General features: G+C 41.7%; 1 protein-coding gene across 2 annotated transcripts in view; it reads right to left on the bottom strand.

Annotated features, from left to right (window-relative positions):
- LOC117251103 (rho guanine nucleotide exchange factor 2-like) overlaps positions 1-19,301 on the bottom strand; it is a 377,871-nt gene that overhangs the window by 177,002 nt on the left and 181,568 nt on the right. For both annotated transcript variants that reach the window (XM_078176114.1, XM_033617091.2), the window contains exon 6: positions 3,300-3,409. In XM_078176114.1, the coding sequence (XP_078032240.1) occupies positions 3,300-3,409 (110 nt within the window). The remainder of the gene's footprint in view (positions 1-3,299; positions 3,410-19,301) is intronic.

A 19,301-nucleotide genomic window follows, 5' to 3' on the forward strand; every position in this document is an offset into this window, starting at 1 on the left:
GAAATAATAATGTATAATTAAGTAACATTACGACACATGAAGCAAATACTTGGAACTACTTTCTTCAGTAAACCACTGGGCGGAGTGACACAGTGCACAACTGAGACAGTGCCGTAGTTATTGCTTGTAGCCATTTGCGGTATCGTCAGCTGGACACACCAGAAGGTTTGAGGAAAGTTTACAAGTGTTTTTGTAAATCATGGTTTACACAAGCATTGTAAAAGGTTGCAGGAACAAGCCGAAGCAAAGTGAAGTTTCACATAGTTCCAACCAGTAATACGGACAGGATGAAACAATGGCTATTTGTGCTGGACATCGACCCCAACACGCCTGTGGAAACGGTCCGAAAAATGTTTGTGTGCTCCTGCCATTTTTTACCGGAGGACTACGCTGAAAGGATGGAGCACAGAAGCTCAGGAATGGTTCAAACGCTTTTCTTCAAAGATACTCTCATACCATCTGTCGGCATCACAAAACGAGCAGACGTGGTAAGTGATCGTTGTGTATTTTGCTCAGCTAAACATGTTGTTGTGGTTATGTTATGGATAAGTGCTTGCCCAGAGCATATAGTGAAGTGACTGGCATTACTTCTCATTGTTGGGAATAAACTAGGGAACTGCTAGGGAACATTTTATGTTGTTGTTCCCTCAGGAGTTGTGGTGATTTATGAGTGTGGAGTTAGCATGTTCTCCCCGTGTTCCAGTGATTATTTTGAGGCGTACTCTATATTTATATTGCACAGGTGTACCTAATAAAGTGGCCAGTAAGCCCCACATTTACACCACCGGCTCTGGGTCTCCCCTCAGCCCCTGGTTGCTCGGCAGCCTCAATTTCTCTTCTTGCTCTCTCTTCTTCCAAAACCTGTAACTCTTCCTCTGTATATTCTGGCTTCTTCTCAACAAACTTGTTGTTTTGATGACGGGAGTAACTGCACTAAACATACGCTGTTTGAAATCACTCCGCCCAGCAAGTACTGTATGTCTGGAATGTAGTTCCGGCTCTGCATTTGGCTTCAAAACAACTCTGTCTCGTAATATTACAACATTATTTTTATAGCGTGGTGAATGTGTAAGCTACAAGTTGTCCACAAGAGCGTTTTGGAGTCATTTGATGGTGTATTTGATTAGTTTTGAGGGAGAGAGGGACCTGTACCGTTCACCTCCATTTCAGCGGACAGCTCTGCCCTACCGATCTCAAAACAGCAGGCACTGACAATTAAAGGTAATGTACCTACTCATATGACTATAGGGATTACGGCAATAGGGGAATTTGCCAAAATGTCGAACTATCCCTTTAACCGACTGGGCCATTCAAACTAGGCGTGGCAGCGAGTGCCCTGGCCAGCTTGTGATCTGCAGCAATAGTTTAGGCAGAGATATTGGATAAAGCGAGATACCCCACTCAGCTCACTTCCTGATTCAGTGACGTCAGCGCCACGCCCCCGTAGGAGACTTGCGGCAGCTCTGAATGTATTGTCGTCAATGAGGAAAATGAACGTGATCACAGTTTATGGTCAGTTCTTTCGCCTTATAGTCACTAAAGTAAATATTGGGTTCGTTTTCCACAAGCCACACATCTTACCAACATTCTGACACTAAAGCTGCATTTTTCATCCACACAGATCAAGACAAAATTAACTTTGTTTGAGCCCTGTCCATCTCAGAAAACAAGTTCTCGTGAGATCTTATGATCTTGATAAACAGGCGGTAAAATCACAGTTGGCTAACAAACAGTTATTTACCGCTAGTAATAAATAAAAAATGCCCAAGCTTTGTGCAACAATAGGCTGCAATAATAGGAAGAATGTATTTTCATTCCACCTGCTTCTCGATCCGCATACACAGACATCCACAGAGCCTCTGTTCAACACGGTGGTGGGGAGGGGGGGTTGAGGGAGAACAGGCTCTGATTGGAGGGAGAGCTAACCACGCCCACTTAGGAGACAGGAAGAGTAACCGTTTTCTTAACATTGGATAAGCCTACGGTGGGGTATCTCGCTTCATCCAATATCTCTGGTTTAGGTGTCTGGTCTATTTTTTTGAATGATAAAGGAAATATTAAATATGATATAAATTATCTGGCTAATAAATGATAGAATATACATCCCATGCTTCAACATATTTGTCAGTCATGTTTAAACAGAGAGCGAGAAAGACAAGCAGAGCCACACACTCAATCACAGACAGAGGTCTACTTGTGATTTAAACAGAGCAGACTCACTTGCTCACGAACACAGAGAATGTTATGCTTTATGTGTAAACGGCCAGGTGACTGCTGACAGGCAGCTGCGCAACAATTAACAAATAAGGGCACTTCCACGTCTAGTGTTAACCCAGCCTTAGTCTCCCACCCTGTGGGTGAAAGGGCTAGTGTACATGTTTTAACTGGTAGGGATTCAGACAATAGTGTTGGAATGTAACTAACCACACTGACTCAAGTACTAAAGTATTTTCATTTTATAATACACTATACTTCTACCTCACCACACCACTAAGAGAAATATTGTACTTTACCACATTTATTTAACACAGTTAATTTTCAGATTAAGATTTCATCATGCAAAAATGTTGATCTCATAAATTATGATGCAGTACCATCACTACTACCCAGTAGTACATACAGTAAAGTGCCTCCTCATTAATACGCTACTTTAATGCTGCTCTTTTCAGAAATAATATTCAATAGCAGAATATACTTTAATATTTAACACAGTTTGCTACTAATACTAATGTAAATTACTTGAGTAACAATTTTAATTTGGGAGCTATACCTACCATGGAGTATCTTTATACTGCTACAGCCATTTCACTATTTACTCACCTTACACATGGCCTTGATTTTAAACCCTGGTTTCAGTCTCTGATCTTGCTTCTTGTGACACACTACACACCTTACCTGGTAGTCATAATCCATCTCACTTAACCCTCAACACTCATTAGCACGTATCTAAAAGAGTAATTTAAAGCACTTCATTTACATCATGGGAATCACCTATCTGCCAGATCACTTCATTCATCACCAACTAATGTATTCATTTTACTCCTAATGTCACTTTTATTGCCCTTCTAACTATCCTGCAGCTATATGTCTCGCTTACTTCACCACCACTTTTCTCAGTTTATCAGTCACTACATTTCAACCATTTACTAAGTAATGTAAGTGTGGACAGACAATGTACAGACAATTATAGCTTTGCAGTGTTCTTAACTCTGCGCTATCATGCTGCTGCACATACACTTTACAATCTATATGAGGGAGGTGGGAGGTGAATAGTTAGTATAGATTGAATGCTCTGATACCATCATCATTGAGAGACTCCATTGACATAGCTCTGTTCCTGAAGCTGAGGGAGTCTGTGGACTGGGACAGAATCCTACGCAGACCCAGGGGTGAGTCGTCATTCAGGGTCCTGCAATACAGACACAGACGCACAGACACACACACACACACACACACACACACACGCACGCACACACACAAACAGCTGGTGGGACAGCTCCGACAGAGACCGTACAGGCAGAAACTAGAGGCCCAGCTGAGCCTTCTGTTGTAATCCTGCTCCACCCCCACTGGATCCACAAAGTTGCCTACTGGGGAACTTTACAACCATTAGTGCTTCTTAACAGAACTTCCAAAAGAGGTTTTTGGAAATACCTTTGAGCATTACCAGGAGGTGCATAGCAATGCCGTGGAAGTCTGATTCCCATCATCCCATAGCCAGGTGGTTTTTCGAAATGAACAGCTGCATTCCGCTTGAAAAGACGTATACTCTAAGAAATGAATACAACACCTTTCTGAATATTTAGCAGCCCTACTTGACCTATATTGACACTTTACCAACACCTCTATCAGATTTGTTATAAAAAGGATACCAGATTGATAGACCATCGGTCTTCTGATTGAGCCAGAATTATTTATATTGCCTCTTGTTTTATGTTGTATTTATCTATTTTTAATTTTATTTATTTACCTGTTGATTGTTACCTACACCTGGAGGGAGGGGATCTGGAGCCATGTTTGTGTGTGCTCTGTATGTTTTGTTAAATTGAAACTTGAAAATAAAATATAAAAATAAAAAAAAAATCATATGATATGTAGCATCAATTACAAGGCAAAATCGGGCTTAATCACTTCAGCTCCGTTGACCATGTCTCTCATTTTAGACCACTGTGTGGGAGAGGGGAAATGAAATTGGTTACAGAACTAACCAAAAAAACCTCACTTTTTAAAATATTACCCCAGCTAAATGGAACATTAGTCATGCTTTCAGCCCTGTATGTTTTTTAATATGATGTTAGCAGGTTTTTAAAAATAAATGCACAGATCAAGATGAAATTTGGTGAAAGGCTGTGGGCCAAGGAACAAGTTTATAACATAATAGCTTGTGACATGATGCATCATGGATAAGTTGCTTCCATGCACAGCTTCAAGGTGGCAGTAGGAGTGGATATGTGTGTATAGCTATGCATAATGGGTCTGTCTACCTAAGTGAATACATTGTTTCTTAGAAAACATAATCTGTTATATTGCTTGAGGTGGACTTTTTGGCAATTCTCCTTGTTTGGAACTGAGCTGGAAGTCTAGATATTCCCAGAATCACGACAACTGCTACACCTTAAATCAATCAGTGCACCTCCTGAGGACTGAAGACATGCCAAACTAATTAAGGTGTGTTACGCGGACGGTCAGCGTTTAGAAATTTCATCCCCCACAATCATGATGCAGAATTAAGAACAGAATTATGAACAAAAAAAATTGAGATAGCCAGTGAGATAAAAAGTGAGCTGACACAAAACTTCTGTGCCGTTCAGGAAAAAGTAAATCAGATCGATATGGCTACACTTTATCATCAATATAAGGAAATGCAGCACATGGTGAGCGCAAATGAGGACAATCTGCATACTGCCACAGAGAAAATTAGCTCTCTTCAAAAGAGGTGGACTCTCTGAAATCCAAGGTGGATTATATGGAGAATAAAAGTCGCCAGTCTAACCCGTTGATGGTCGGTATCCCAGAGGAAGCAGAAGGAAGAGACACGGCCGCATTTGTCGTCCGACTTCTGACGCACGCTCTCAGTTTGGGGCAAGACTCCGAGCCGCTGATGGTGGAGAGAGCCCACCGGACCCAAGAAAGACAAGAATCATCTGCTCAGGCAGGGACACCGATCATCCTTAAATTCCTGAGTTATCAACAGAAGGTCAAGGTGATGCGATGAGCCAGGGTAGTTGGAGAGCTGAGAGTCAACGGGAAGAGATTCTTTCTTTATCCAGACTTCAGCGCAGCTTTCCAGGAGAAATACAAGTCCTTTGCAGCGGTCAGAAGCGCCTCCGCGGTATGGAACTAAGGTATGGGCTGTATTTTCCAGCAACACTCTTTGTAGAGTATGAGGGCCGGAAAAGGCTCTTTAAAAAGCCCCGCTGAGAACTTCATTAAAGACATATCTTGAGGAGATTAGCAATTATTTGAATATGGCTCCAGTGCTACTGATGCTATTCTATTTCTTTTTTTTCTTTCCCCCACCTCATAGAGATGATAATAGGCCCAACAGTTATTTTGAATGGGTGATTTAATGCACCCCCATCTCTGTTCGTTCCTCTGGAAATTCTAAATTGCTGACTAAAAAGAGGATGGAACTGCATCGATTTTAACAGAGTGGGTATTTGAGGTGCAGCATGCATCATATTGAGACTGAGTTCACAAACTCATGTAATTATGTTGGGAATGAGGTTTTTTTCTCTCTTCTTACCGTTTATTAGGGCCCGAGCAACAACAAAGTCGTCCGTGAGGACCCTATTGTAATCGCGCTGTTTATTTTATTTATTAGGGCCCGAGCGACGACGAAGTCGTCCACATAGGACCCTATTGTAATGGCGCTGTTTATTAGGGCCCGAGCGACGACGAAGTCGTCCGTGAGGACCCTATTGTAATCGCGCTGTTTATTACTATTATTATTAGGGCCCGAGCGACGACAAAGTCGTCTGCGGAGGACCCTATTGAAATAGCGCTGTTTATTATTATTATTATTATTATTATTATTATTATTATGGCCCGAGCGATGACGAAGTCATCCGCGGAGGACCCTATTGAAATCGTGCTGTTTATTATTATTAGGTCACAGACCTGCGAGGTCCCTATTGTTTTTCGAATGATTATTATGATTTTTTTTTTTTTTTTTAATTATTGGGGCCCGAGCAACGACGAAGTCGTCCGCGGAGGACCCTTTTGAAATCGCGCTGTTTATTAGGGCCCTAGCAGGAGACCTACGAGGTCCCTATTGTTTTTCTCCTGATTATGTATTTATTCTTTTTTTTTTTTTTTCTTCCGCCCATATGATCGCATTTTTCACTGCCTGAACATACCCCAAAACTCACCAAACTTGGAATATAAGTCACACCTGGCAAAAAATTTTATAATCTATTATCCTCCTGAATTTCCACCATTATTAAGGAAAGTGTGCTTTGGCTCATAACTCCCATATACTTTGCCGCACATTCAAAAACCTCATATCCACGCGTTCAGTGAATTGTGCTGAATCTCGTGATATAGACCACGCCCATTTCCGCCTCCGTTTTTTTTCCCGCAAATTCGCAAAATATCGCAAACCTACTTTTTTGAACTCCTCCCAGGCAATTTCACCAATTTGCACGAAACTTTGCACATAGCATGTGTGGAGTCTCCTGACAAAAAGTTATTAAAAGAATTTTGATATTCCAAAGAATACTCAAGTTATTAAATAGCAACTTCCTGCAGATTTGGTACAAATTGTGTTCCATGGCCGGATGAGGGTTTGTGCAAAATTCGTTGCAAATCGGCCAATAGGTGGCGCTCTGGTGGCGGTCTAATTAGTGTGAATGGAAGTAAATTGGAAAATCTTGAAATCCTCTTCAAAACTCATCGACTTTCAACCTCTTCTTGTCCCTCATACTTTGAGCTAGAGACACCATGTCAACTTTTAAAGAGTCAAAAGACCTTGAACTATTGGGCATGTATTCAGCTTCTACTTTTTGTAAAAATACATATGTGGGTTGGGTGCCTACCTGTATACTGGAAATGTAAGTAAGAGATAATGTTTATTTTTTTTATTTATTACAGCTGACAAGACTTCTAGGTGCACGCCCCCCGACGGCAGCATGCCCCGACGCGCGTGGACTGTGCGACAACGTTTGGCATTTTGATGGCTTCAGCGACCTCATCTCCTCATGAAAATGGATACACAGGTCAAGAATGGCGAGCTCTTACATCTGATAGGGGCGTCGCCCATGGGGGGGACAAAATGCCTCTATAGCGCCCCCTTGAAATTTTCAAATAAAACCTCCACATAGGGTTTTTTTTTTGGAGTAGGAACATGAAAATTGGTACACATGTGTATGATGTCCAGACGCGCATAAAAGTCTCTGGCACCAATGGTCTACTCCAAACAGGAAGTCAGCCATTTTGATTTTGACTTGTCATTTTGGCGTGATTTCCACATGTTGTATTTTAACGAACTAGCCCTAGGGATTTCATCCAATCGACTTCAAATTTTTTACATATCATCCAGAGACCATGCTGATGAAAAGTTATTAAAAGCTTTTCTCTATGTCAAGGGGCGTGGCCGCTAAGGCGCCTCCCCTCGACACCACATACGTTTGGCTTTTTGATGGCTTCAGCGACCTCATATCCTCATGAAAATTAACACACAGGTCAAGAATGGCAAGCTCTTGCATCTGATAGGGGCGTCGCCCATGGGGGGACAAAATGCCTCCTTAGCGCCCCCTTAAAATTTTCAAAAAACCCTCCCCATAGGGGTTTTTTTTGGAGTTGGAACATGAAAATTGGTACACATGTGTATGTTGTCCAGACGCACATAAAAGTCTCTGGCACCAATGGTCTACTCCAAACAGGAAGTTGGCCATTTTGATTTTGACTTGTCATTTTGGCGTGATTTCCATGTTGTATTTTAACGAACTAGTCCTAGGGATTTCATCCAATCGACTACCTGATCTCACAGAAATACGTGAAATGACCACGACCCATTAACACCGCATTCCGTGGTGGCAGCACGTAATGGGTTGAAATTACGTGCTGCCACCACGAAAACAATGCCAATGTAAAGTCAATTAGGGTCCTCTCCCGTGGTGGACACACGGATTCCCTGATTCAATCACGTCACGTCAACCTCGTTTTCCTCAATGATATCTTTAACATTCCTGTATACACACAAAAACGCAGAAGTGTTCTTGATAACTCAACAATATGACAGGTTAATGTCAAGGCCATAAAATAAAATAAATGTATTTTGCCAGCTTTTGATAGCGTAGGGCTTTAAGAGCATTGTGCTGTAGGCGGATGGGGTGCATTCCACTACTGTTTTTTAGCTGCTGTCCGCCGTCTGTGGGCTTCATTCCATTTCAGATTGCCATCCGTCTGCCGTAACTGAATCCAAACGCCAGTAATAAATAAATAAATAAATAAGAAGATAAAAATAAGGCTGAGCACGGAAGAACCAGAGAGGAAACACCATCACATGGAGCCGTCTGCCCCTGGCAACCCGGCCACCCTCCACTCCACCAGGGGAGAGTGGACCCCAAGCCAGCGCCACAGAACGGCTGCCCCGCTGGTTATACGTCCGACCGTGGCAGCTGTCACACAAACCGCTGCTGAAAATTATACATTTTGATACAGGTAGGCTATATACATATTGCAAAACTCTGTATAAGTACACCAAAGCATATTTTCGTTTCCAAATATTTATTTGAAAACGAAACCATTCATACGGTCAATATAAAACATTTTGTTAGTAATAAAAAACAAATGTAATCTCAATGTGAGCCAGCCGGCGGGACTGCGGCTGAACGACTTCCAATGTTCATTCATTCATTCATTCATTCATTCAATCGCGTGTTCAGTGTGTGTGTGTGTGTGTGTGTGTGTGTCAGAGAGGAGTATCAATAAAAAACAGTAATTATTTCGGTGTTTATTTATTTTATTCTTCCGTTTTTTTTTAATTAAAATGCGTAATATAGCCAACAATATTATAGACCAAATGTTAATCTAATTATTATTGTAGAATGTATTTAGCAAATCACCACTCTCAACTGGAGACAGCAGCAAAAAAAAAAAAAAAAGGCATTATAAAAAGCCGACAAATCATGTTAATTAATTGACGTGAGACACTGAAGAGGTTGTCTCCTATAGTCTGTAATTTTGTATTTTTTTTATCATAACTTCTCGGAAATTACTCAAAAGTAGAACATGCTAAAAGTAAATACAATAATAGGCTAAACAGTATCTAAGCAATAATAAAGTGTCTAAACAATAATAAATATTATCTAAGTTATCTATTAGGCTACCATTCCACTCTGTAAATAGATTTTAACATTTCAATATGATTTTAATATTATTTTTGCTTATTTCATTATTGTTATTAATGGTTTTACTTTTTAGTAGTATTGTATTGTCTGAGGATGACTCATTTTAGTAACTATCTACAGTAAAAAAGATAAAAACAAGCAAAGAAACAAACAAAACTCATTTTATACACTGGGCCTTCAAAGTGCTCTCTGAAACTACACCTGGCATGGCTTGTGTCCAAAAAATGAAAAAATCTAAACTTTATCGTAGAGCTAAACCAAATACATCATTGGAGGTCTCAACCTGGAGAGTAACACATGTCAGTATGAAGATTCTACATGGCTCCTGCTTTCAGCCATTCGCCTTTGAACCTTGACCTCAGTGCATGTGTGAGGGCTTATAACTCAGCAACGAAAGGGGGTACAGACATGGGACCAACTGTTATAGAGAGCTCTTGACCTCAGCTATCATGTGAGTGTAGTCAACAACTGTGGGTGCTGTCAGATATGGATAAAATATGGATAAAATTAATTTTCACCCATTTAGAAATTAGATATTTAAAATCTGATTTCACAAATGTGTTTACCATCCCCTTAAAGTCCACAGTGTACTCTCAATTCAATATTTACAACTTCCAAATCTGGGAAAAACACTTAGATTTTTAAAAAACTACAATTCCCTGGGACCGCCCCATGCAGTTTGATACATATCAGCAACATAGTTGTAGTTCTTCTGATTTGCCAAGCAGGGCTCTAAATAGGGTTGTAAAAAGATATATTTACTGAATGTATCTAATATCAAGTAAAGCCAAACTAGTTATTACACTCCACCTAGATGAACTATGGTAAGAAAAAGTAAAGATGTCCGCTAATTTTCGATATTTTAGCTAATACACTAGAAACGGCGTTTTTGGGACAGTAGGTTCGTTTGTGGCATGTAAAATAGGGTTGTAAAAAGCTAGATCTACTGAATAAATCTAATATCTAGTAAAGCCGAAGTAGTTATTACACTGCACCTAGATGGACTATGTTAAGAAAAAAAGCAAGGATATTGGCTAATTGTAGTTATTTTAGATAGTACTCTAAAAACGGCGTTTTTGGGACGGTAGGTTTTTTGCGGCTTGTTGTAAAACAGGGTCGTAAAAAGATACATCTACTGAGTATATCAAATGTCTAGTAAAGCTGAACTAGTAATGACACTGCACCTAGATGAAATATGTTAAGAAAAAGTAGGCATGATGGTTCATTTCAGATATTTTAGCAAGTTCTCTAGAAACGGCGTTTTTGTGATTGAATATTTGAATAGGCTATAACAAATATCTAGAACAGCCGAACTATCACGTTATTATCATTATTATTATTATTGGTGGGATATTATAACAGGGGAATGTATTTGCCGTTTTAATATCAAGAACGCTTCCGCGTTTTTGTGTGTATACAGGAATGTTAAAGATATCATTGAGGAAAACGAGGTTGACGTGACGTGATTGAATCAGGGAATCCGTGTGTCCACCACGGGAGAGGACCCTAATTGACCTTACATTGGCATTGTTTTCGTGGTGGCAGCACGTAATTTCAACCCATTACGTGCTGCCACCACGGAATGCGGTGTTAAGAGGTCGTGGTCATTTCACGTATTTCTGTGAGATCAGGTTGTAAAATCTTTACAGATCATCCAGAGTCCATGCTGATCAAAAGTCATGCTCTGCATGTCTGTAGGTCAAAGGGCGTGGCTGCTATGGCGCTGCCATTTTTGCTCCATCGCCATGCATATTCAAGCAGCTCTCTCTCCCACATAATTCATCCAAACTGCTTCAAAATTTCTGTACATGATAAGAGCCCTGCCCTCAACACCTCCATATGCTCGTAGGCAATCTTGCTTATGCCACCCCCTTGTGGAAACAGGAAATGCCATCTTTTACACTGACAAACACCAACCTCCATCTCCTGACCTGATCAACTACATTTTGTGGCCACATGACGATCAAGTTGATGAATCTCCACAGTGACACACGTGTCCTGTCATGTTGCATGTTTCATCCTTCGCCACGGAACATCAACTTGGTATAAATCCTTCATGCATTGTCCAATTTTCTCAAAATTTCACGTGTGATGAGGGTCCACCCCTAAACGTACCTGGCCACATGTGGTTACGCTTGTAGCGCCACCTGGTGGATGAATGAAACACTGCATTTTTTTGCTCCTGCCAGGTTCTTTCTCCCTTCTCACTGCGTGCCACAGCCCACACGTCCCTCAGGCCCCCACCGTTGCATGGGGAAGGGAGGGCCCGATCACAATGGCTTGCAGCTTTAATTAGGGCCCGAGCGACGACGAAGTCGTCCGAGGACCCTATTGAAATCGTGCTGTTTATTAGGGCCCGAGCGACGACGAAGTCGTCCGAGGACCCTTTTGAAATCATGCTCTTTATTATTATTATTATTCTTGCGACATTTCGTGTCCCAATTTCGGCCCTTTCCCAAATTTGAAAATGCTTCTAAGTCTCCACATTCGTCTGGCCACATCCGAAATTCGATATTTTTGGGCGGTTGCACATGGTCGGCGCGAAATGCCGAAATAGTGCCCCCTACAAATTTTCAAAATACCCTCCCCATTGGGGTTAGTTTGTCGTAGGCAAACGAAATTTGGTACACACATGTATCATACCAAGACGCACAAAAAAGTTTCTTAACGTCATGGTGAAATCCCAACAGGAAGTCGGCCATTTTGTTTTGAATTTTTTCGTTACGGCGATTTCCACAATTTACATTTGAACGAACTCCTCCTAGGGATTTCGTCCTATCGATTTCAAAGTTGGTACAGATCATCCTGAGAACATGCTGATCAAAAGTTATTAAAAGCTTTTCTCTATGTCAAGGGACGTGGCCGCTAGGACGTGACAAATTTTGGCGACTTTTCGTTTTCTTGCCATCGAATTTCGAACGGCTCTCCTGCCCACATACTTGATCTCAGCAGCTTCAAACTTGCTGGACATGATGATGGCTCCGCCCCGAACGCCCCGATATGTTAATATCCCACCTTACTCATAGCTCCCCCCGGTGGTAACAGGAAGTGACCAGTTTTCACTTTAACATGTACTAATGCCACAAATTTGACCGCATCAACTTCATTCCACTTCTAATGCATGCAGAACAAGTTGGTGAAGCTACCTTATGAACGCTGTGAAGCTACGTCTAATGGTGTCCATGTGGCGGCGTGGCGACTTTTGATCCCTCGCCACTAAATACGTTTGGCAATTTGATGGCTTCAGCGACCTCATCTCCTCATGAAAATTGACACACAGGTCAAGAATGGCAAGGTCTTGCATCTGATAGGGGCGTCACCCATGGGGGGGAAAAATGCCTCTATAGCACCCCCTTGAAATATTCGAAAAACCCTTCCCATAGGATTTTTTTTTTGAGTTGGAACATGAAAATTGGTACACATGTGTATGTTGTCCAGATGCGCATAAAAGTCTCTGGCACCAATGGTCTACTCCAAACAGGAAGTCGGCCATTTTGATTTTGACTTGTCATTTTGACATGATTTCCACATGTTGTATTTTAACGAACTAGTCCTAGGGATTTCATCCAATGGACTTTAAATTTTTTACAGATCATCCAGACACCATGCTGATCAAAAGTTGTGCTCTGCATGTCTGTAGGTCAAAGGGCGTGGCTGCTATGGTGCTGCCATTTTTGATCCATCGCCATGTATATTCAAGCAGCTCTCTCTCCCACATAATTCATCCAAACTGCTTCAAAATTTCTGTACATGATAAGAGCCCCGCCCTCAACACCTCCATATGCTCGAAGGCAATCTTGCTCATGGCGCCCCCTTGTAGAAACAGGAAATGCCATCTTTTACACTGACAAACACCAACCTCCATCTCCTGACCTGATCAACTCCATTTTGTGGCCACATGATGATCAAGTTGGTGAATCTCCACAGTGACACACGTGTCCTGTCATGTTGCAGGCCGCAGCAGTGGCGACTTTTCATCCTTCGCCACGGAATATCAACTTGATATAAATCCTTCATGTATTGTCCGATTTGCTCGAAATTTCACATGTGTGATGAGGGTCCACCCCTGAACACACCTGCCCACATCTGGTTTCGCTCATGCCCCCCCCTTGTGGAAACAGGAAATGCCCTATTATACATTGACATTGTCAGATTTGCTCGAAACTTCCCATGTGTGATAATGGTCCACCCCTGAACGCACCTGCCCACATCTGGTTACGCTCATACCGCCCCCTTGTGGAAACAGGAAATGACCTATTATACATTGACATTGTCAGATTTGCTTGAAACTTCACATGTGTGATGAGGGTCCACCCCTGAATACACCTGGCCACATCTGGTTACGCTCGTAGCGCCACCTGGTGGATGAACGAAACATTGCGTTTTTTCGCTCCTGCCAGGTTTTTTCTCCCTTTTTGCTTCGCGCCACAGCTCCCACGTGCCTCAGGCCCCCGTGGTTACATGGGGGAGCGAGGGCCCGATCACAGCTGCTTGCAGCTTTAATTATTATTATTATTATTATTGTTCTGACATTTCGTGTCCCAATTTCGCCCCTTTCCCAAATTCAAAATGCTTCTAAGTTTCCACATTCGTCCAGCCGGATCCGAAATTCGATATTTTTGGGCGGTTGCATATGGTCGACGCGAAATGGTGAAATAGCGCCCCCTAGAAATTTTAAAAAACCCCTCCCCTTGGGGTTAGTTTGTCGTAGGCAAACGAAATTTGGTACGCACATGTATCATACCGAGACACACAAAAAAATCTCTTTACGTCATGGTAAAATCCCAACAGGAAGTCGGCCATTTATTTTTTAATTTTTTCATTACGGTGATTTCCACAACTTAATTTGAACAAACTCCTCCTAGGGATTTCGTCCCATTGACTTCAAATTTGCTACAGATCATCCTGACAACATGCTGATCAAAAGTTATTAAAAGGTTTTCTCTATGTCAAGGGATGTGGCCGCTAGGGCGTGACAAATTTTGGCGACTTTCCGTTTTCTTACCATCGAATTTCGATCGGATCTCACGCCCACATACTTGATCTCAGCAGCTTCAAACTTGCTGGACATGATGATGGCTCCAATCCAAATGCCCCGATATGTTAATATCCCACCTTACTCATAGCTCCCCCCGGTGGTAACAGGAAGTGACCAGTTTTCACTTTAACATGTACTAATGCCACAAATTTGACCGCATCAACTTCATTCCACTTCTAATGCATGCAGAACAAGTTGGTGAAGCTACCTTATGAACGCTGTGAAGCTACGTCTAATGGTGTCCATGTGGCGGCGTGGCGACTTTTGATCCCTCGCCACTAAATACGTTTGGCAATTTGATGGCTTCAGCGACCTCATCTCCTCATGAAAATTGACACACAGGTCAAGAATGGCAAGGTCTTGCATCTGATAGGGGCGTCACCCATGGGGGGGACAAAATGCCTCTATAGCGCCGCCTTGAAATTTTCAAAAACCCCTCCCCATAAGGGTTTTTTTGGAGTTGGAACATGAAAATTGGTACACATGTGTATATTGTCCACACGCACATAAAAGTCTCTGGCACCAATGGTCTACTCCAAACAGGAAGTCAGCCATTTTGATTTAAACTTTTCATTTTGGTGGCAATTTTGTGATTTCGACAACTTTGTATTTTAACGAACTCGTCCTACAGATTTTGTCCAATCAACTTTAGATTTGGTACAGATCACCCTGAGACCATGCTGATCAAAAGTTATTAAAAGCTTTTCTCTGTGTCAGGGGGTGTGGCCACTATGGCGCCGCCCTCGCCATCAAATACGTTTGGCTTTTTGATGGCTTCATTGTCCTCATATCCTCATGAAAATTGATACAGAGGTCAAGAATGGTGAGCTCTTGCGTCTGATACCTTTAATTGTCAGTGCCTGCTGTTTTTAGATTGGTGAGACAGAGCTGCCAGCTGAAATGGAGGTGATACAGCCCCCTCTCTCACTCAAAACTAATCAAATACACCATCAAATGACTCCAAAACGCTCTACTGGAAAACACATGGCTTGCGCATTCCCCACGCTATGAAATAATAATGTATAATTAAGTAACATTACGACAAATGAAGCAAATACTTGGAACTACTTTCTTCAGTAAACCACTGGGCAGAGTGATACAGTGCCTACCTGACACAGTGCCGTAGTTATTACTTGCAGCCTTGCATTTGCGATATTGTAAAGATTGCAGTAACAAGCTGAAGACGTGGAGCAGAGTGACGTATATGGACAGGATGAAACAATGGCTATTTGTGCTGGACATCGATCCCAACACGCCTGTGGAAACGGTCCGGAAAATGTTTGTTTACGAGGACTACAGTGAAAGGATGGAGTGCAGAAGCTCAGGAATGGTTCAAACGCTTTTCATAAAAGATACTGCCACACCACCTCTCAGCATCACAAAACGAGCAGACGTGGTAAGTGATCGTTGTGTATATTGCTCAGCAACCTCTCTGCTGTATGTTCTGCATGTTCTCCCCGTGTTCCGGTGATTATTTTGAGGCGTACTCTCGTCTCATCCCACCATCAACACACCGTATTTCCTCAATTTTAAACCGGGTCCCTATTAGCAGCCGGCCTCTTTTAGTAACCAGGTCTAAAAAAAATTTATTAAATAAACTCCGGCCTCTTTTATAAACCGGACGTGTTTATGTGAGGTTTTGGCATTTATAGAGCGCTAGACCCGGATTACACACATCCTCAGAGACAGAGATGCACATCCACACACACATCAACCCTCACCCAGGCACATGCGCAGTTGCGCACTCTCAGCTGATTGTAAACAGATAAGATGGCGACAAGACGCAACTTCAGTGTTAATTTAAAGCTAGAAGGTTTGAAATATTCCGAACATATGTCGGGAGAATACGCCGCCAGGCATATGACGCCTGGTTGGCAGAGGACGGCCGAGGGATGGTTCGCCCAGTGCGTAAAACTAGCCAGGACCGCCTCTGGCACTGATATTTTTACCTTAACCATCTTTATCTATGGAAGCCCATTTTCGCCAGTAATGGAAAAAAAATAGCCATTCCTAATCAAAATTGTGAGATAAAAAGTCATAATTATGAATGTAGCCTAGTTTTAAAATTAATTTGTGGCATGTTGTCTTGTAAGGTGTGTGGCATCACGGTGGCTGCAGATGGGACAGAGGATGAGATGATTCACTGTTTCAAGGCAGGACAACTAGTACACTGTGGTGTAGTAAATAGTAAATAGTGGTGATTTACAAAAACACCAAAAACTATTTTTACTGTTAAAGTAAAGTTTGTTACTGTAAATAATACAGTACTTTATTTGTAATACTATATAGAAAATATACATTTTTACTGTAAAGAAAAAGTAAAGTTTACATAAATATTTCTGCTGTCTCAATTAAAAAAAATACATTATTTGTATTTTCAAATTTGGCTGTGATTTTTTTTTTCTTTTATTAAAAGCCTCCTTCAAATAGTAGCCTGCCCCTATTTGTAGCCTGGTCCCAAATTATTTTTTTGTTAATAGTAGCCCTGGCTACTATTTGAGGAAATACTGTATGTATGTAACATACAGTCACTGGCCACTTTGTGTACACCTGTGTAATCTAATGCAATCCAGTAGAATGACTATACCATGATTATTTTCCCCGAAGCTTATGCATTTTCGGTTATTGTTAACATCGTCTAGAAAGTGGTGATTCTACTTTGTTTATTATTGAGGTCATGGTGAATGGTGGTGGTGTACTGGGGTGGTCATCTAATTTTGTCTAATTGAGGGGGACAAATATTAGGAACACTTTTAAATATATTGCACTCCAGTACACCAACACCACCCACTACGACCTCAATAATAAAGTAGAATAATCACCTTTCTGACAAAAGCTGAAAATGTAAATCATTTGTAAACGTACAATGTGTGGCAGAGCTGTTGTATTAGATTGCACAGGTGTACCTAATAAAGTGGCCAGTAAGCCCCACATTTACACCACCAATCCATGCCAGCTCTGGGTCTCCCCACAGCCCCTGGTTGCTTGGCAGCCTCAGCCCCTGAGACCATGCTGATCAACTGTTATTATAAGCTTTTCTCTACGTCAAGGGGTGTGGCCATTATGACGCTGCCCTCGCCACCAAATACGTTTGGCTTTTAGATGGCTTCAGCGACCTCATATCCTCACGAAATTGATACACAGGTCAAGAATGGCAAGCTCTTACATCTGATAGGGGCGTTGGCCATGGGGGGGGACAAAATGCCTCTATAGTCCCCCTTGAAATTTTCAAAAATAACCTCCCCATAGGGGTTTTCTTGGATTAGGAAGATGAAATGTCACACCACGTCAGGGTTAATTTACACTGAGTTTTCACATAACTGCTTCAGTGATGCATGCTGAGCGAGGGCCCAATCACAGCTGCTTGCAGCTTTAATTTTCCTTTTATGCCTTCTCAGGGCAAGAGGTGGGGGGTAACAATCATGACAATATTACTCTGAAACTTTAAAGTTGGTGTGGCACTTGGTGTAGAACAGGTGATTGAACGATTGAATTAAAGGACCATTCTGCAATTATTATCACAAGGTGGTCATGCTAATGACTTGAAAAACGTATTTATATGAACTAAAATATAGATGGAAATATGCGGAAATGATCCACCTTGAGTTTTGGTCATAGTTTATGCCAGTTGGAAAGACTGTTAGCTTAAGAACATGTCAGGAGGAATTAAGACCCATCCTTAGGGGGTGATCACACAGAAATGAGACGCTAGAGACGCGGACGCTTCAAAGACGCTTGAAACGCTGGAAGCGCTTATTCAATGCGCACTAGCTCCTGGCGTCTGACGCTCAAAAAGTAGAAGATATTTTAACTTTTCAGCGTCTATGCGCGCCTAAAAACGCGCGTCTACAAAAACGGGCGTCGGGTGTGATTGCTCCCTTAGACGTTAGGAAGGCAGTGAGGTTAAGATGAGGTCCATAGAGTGGTTGATGGACCCAGGGCTGGCCCTAGCCATTTTGGTGCCCTAGGCGAGATTGAGATTTGGTGCCCCCCCCGAACCACGTTACCCTACCGGTACTGGGGACACAAAAATCAGGGACCACAATGGTTTCAAGACAAAAACAAAAAAGTGCTGCTGGGGTAGGTGTAAATCATAAAATGTCACAGAACTCACTAATAGTAGTAAAACAGCATTTTTTATTTTGCCTAATTGCTAATAGGCTATTAGCCAATTTGCAACCCAGTATACAGTGTAGACCTAATTCATTGATATATTTCAATATCAATCGAGCTTACTACAATGTGCTACGATGTCAAGTGGCACTCACATCTCTGGTGCAAGCCAGTGCAGAAATCTGTTTTTGTGGATAAGTTCGTGTTAGTCATTATCACTGATATTTGTCAGCGAAATTTCAGCACAAGAAGGAGCACTTATCCAGATAGCTAGCTATTGGCTTGCCATTCAGTCTCATATCCTTCAATCTGTAACATTATCTGAGTTCAACAGCTATCGTAGCATTATTATGTAGCATTAGTTTTATTGCTACTTAGCTAGCTAGCTGCAACAAATGAAACATCTAACGACGTTACACACAGAACAGCATTTTAACCCTATGGGCCCTAGGCCTTTTTTGGGGTATTTTTACTGCCTTTACTTTTAAGATCATATCACAGTTATTATAAAGGCTACATACACATGCTATATCTTGTTTTTTTCAGGACAATCTGGGCAATCCAGATTTGCCATCATTCCATGACCTTCTATTTGCCCGTATTTTATATAAATTTTTATATCAATGAAAAAAACAAATCCGTGTGACTAAATTCTTATATTTTTTACATGTATCTCACCATAGCAAGTCAGAAGTTGACATATTCTGCTATATATGAAGAGGGGAGAGTCTCTGGAATCTGGCAATATAAGAACCATGATGCTGGGACATTCTGTCACTTCACAGTTGTCCAAAACA

The sequence above is a fragment of the Epinephelus lanceolatus genome, chromosome 16 (genome assembly GCF_041903045.1).
Source record: "Epinephelus lanceolatus isolate andai-2023 chromosome 16, ASM4190304v1, whole genome shotgun sequence".
Taxonomy (NCBI): Eukaryota; Metazoa; Chordata; class Actinopteri; order Perciformes; family Serranidae; genus Epinephelus; species Epinephelus lanceolatus.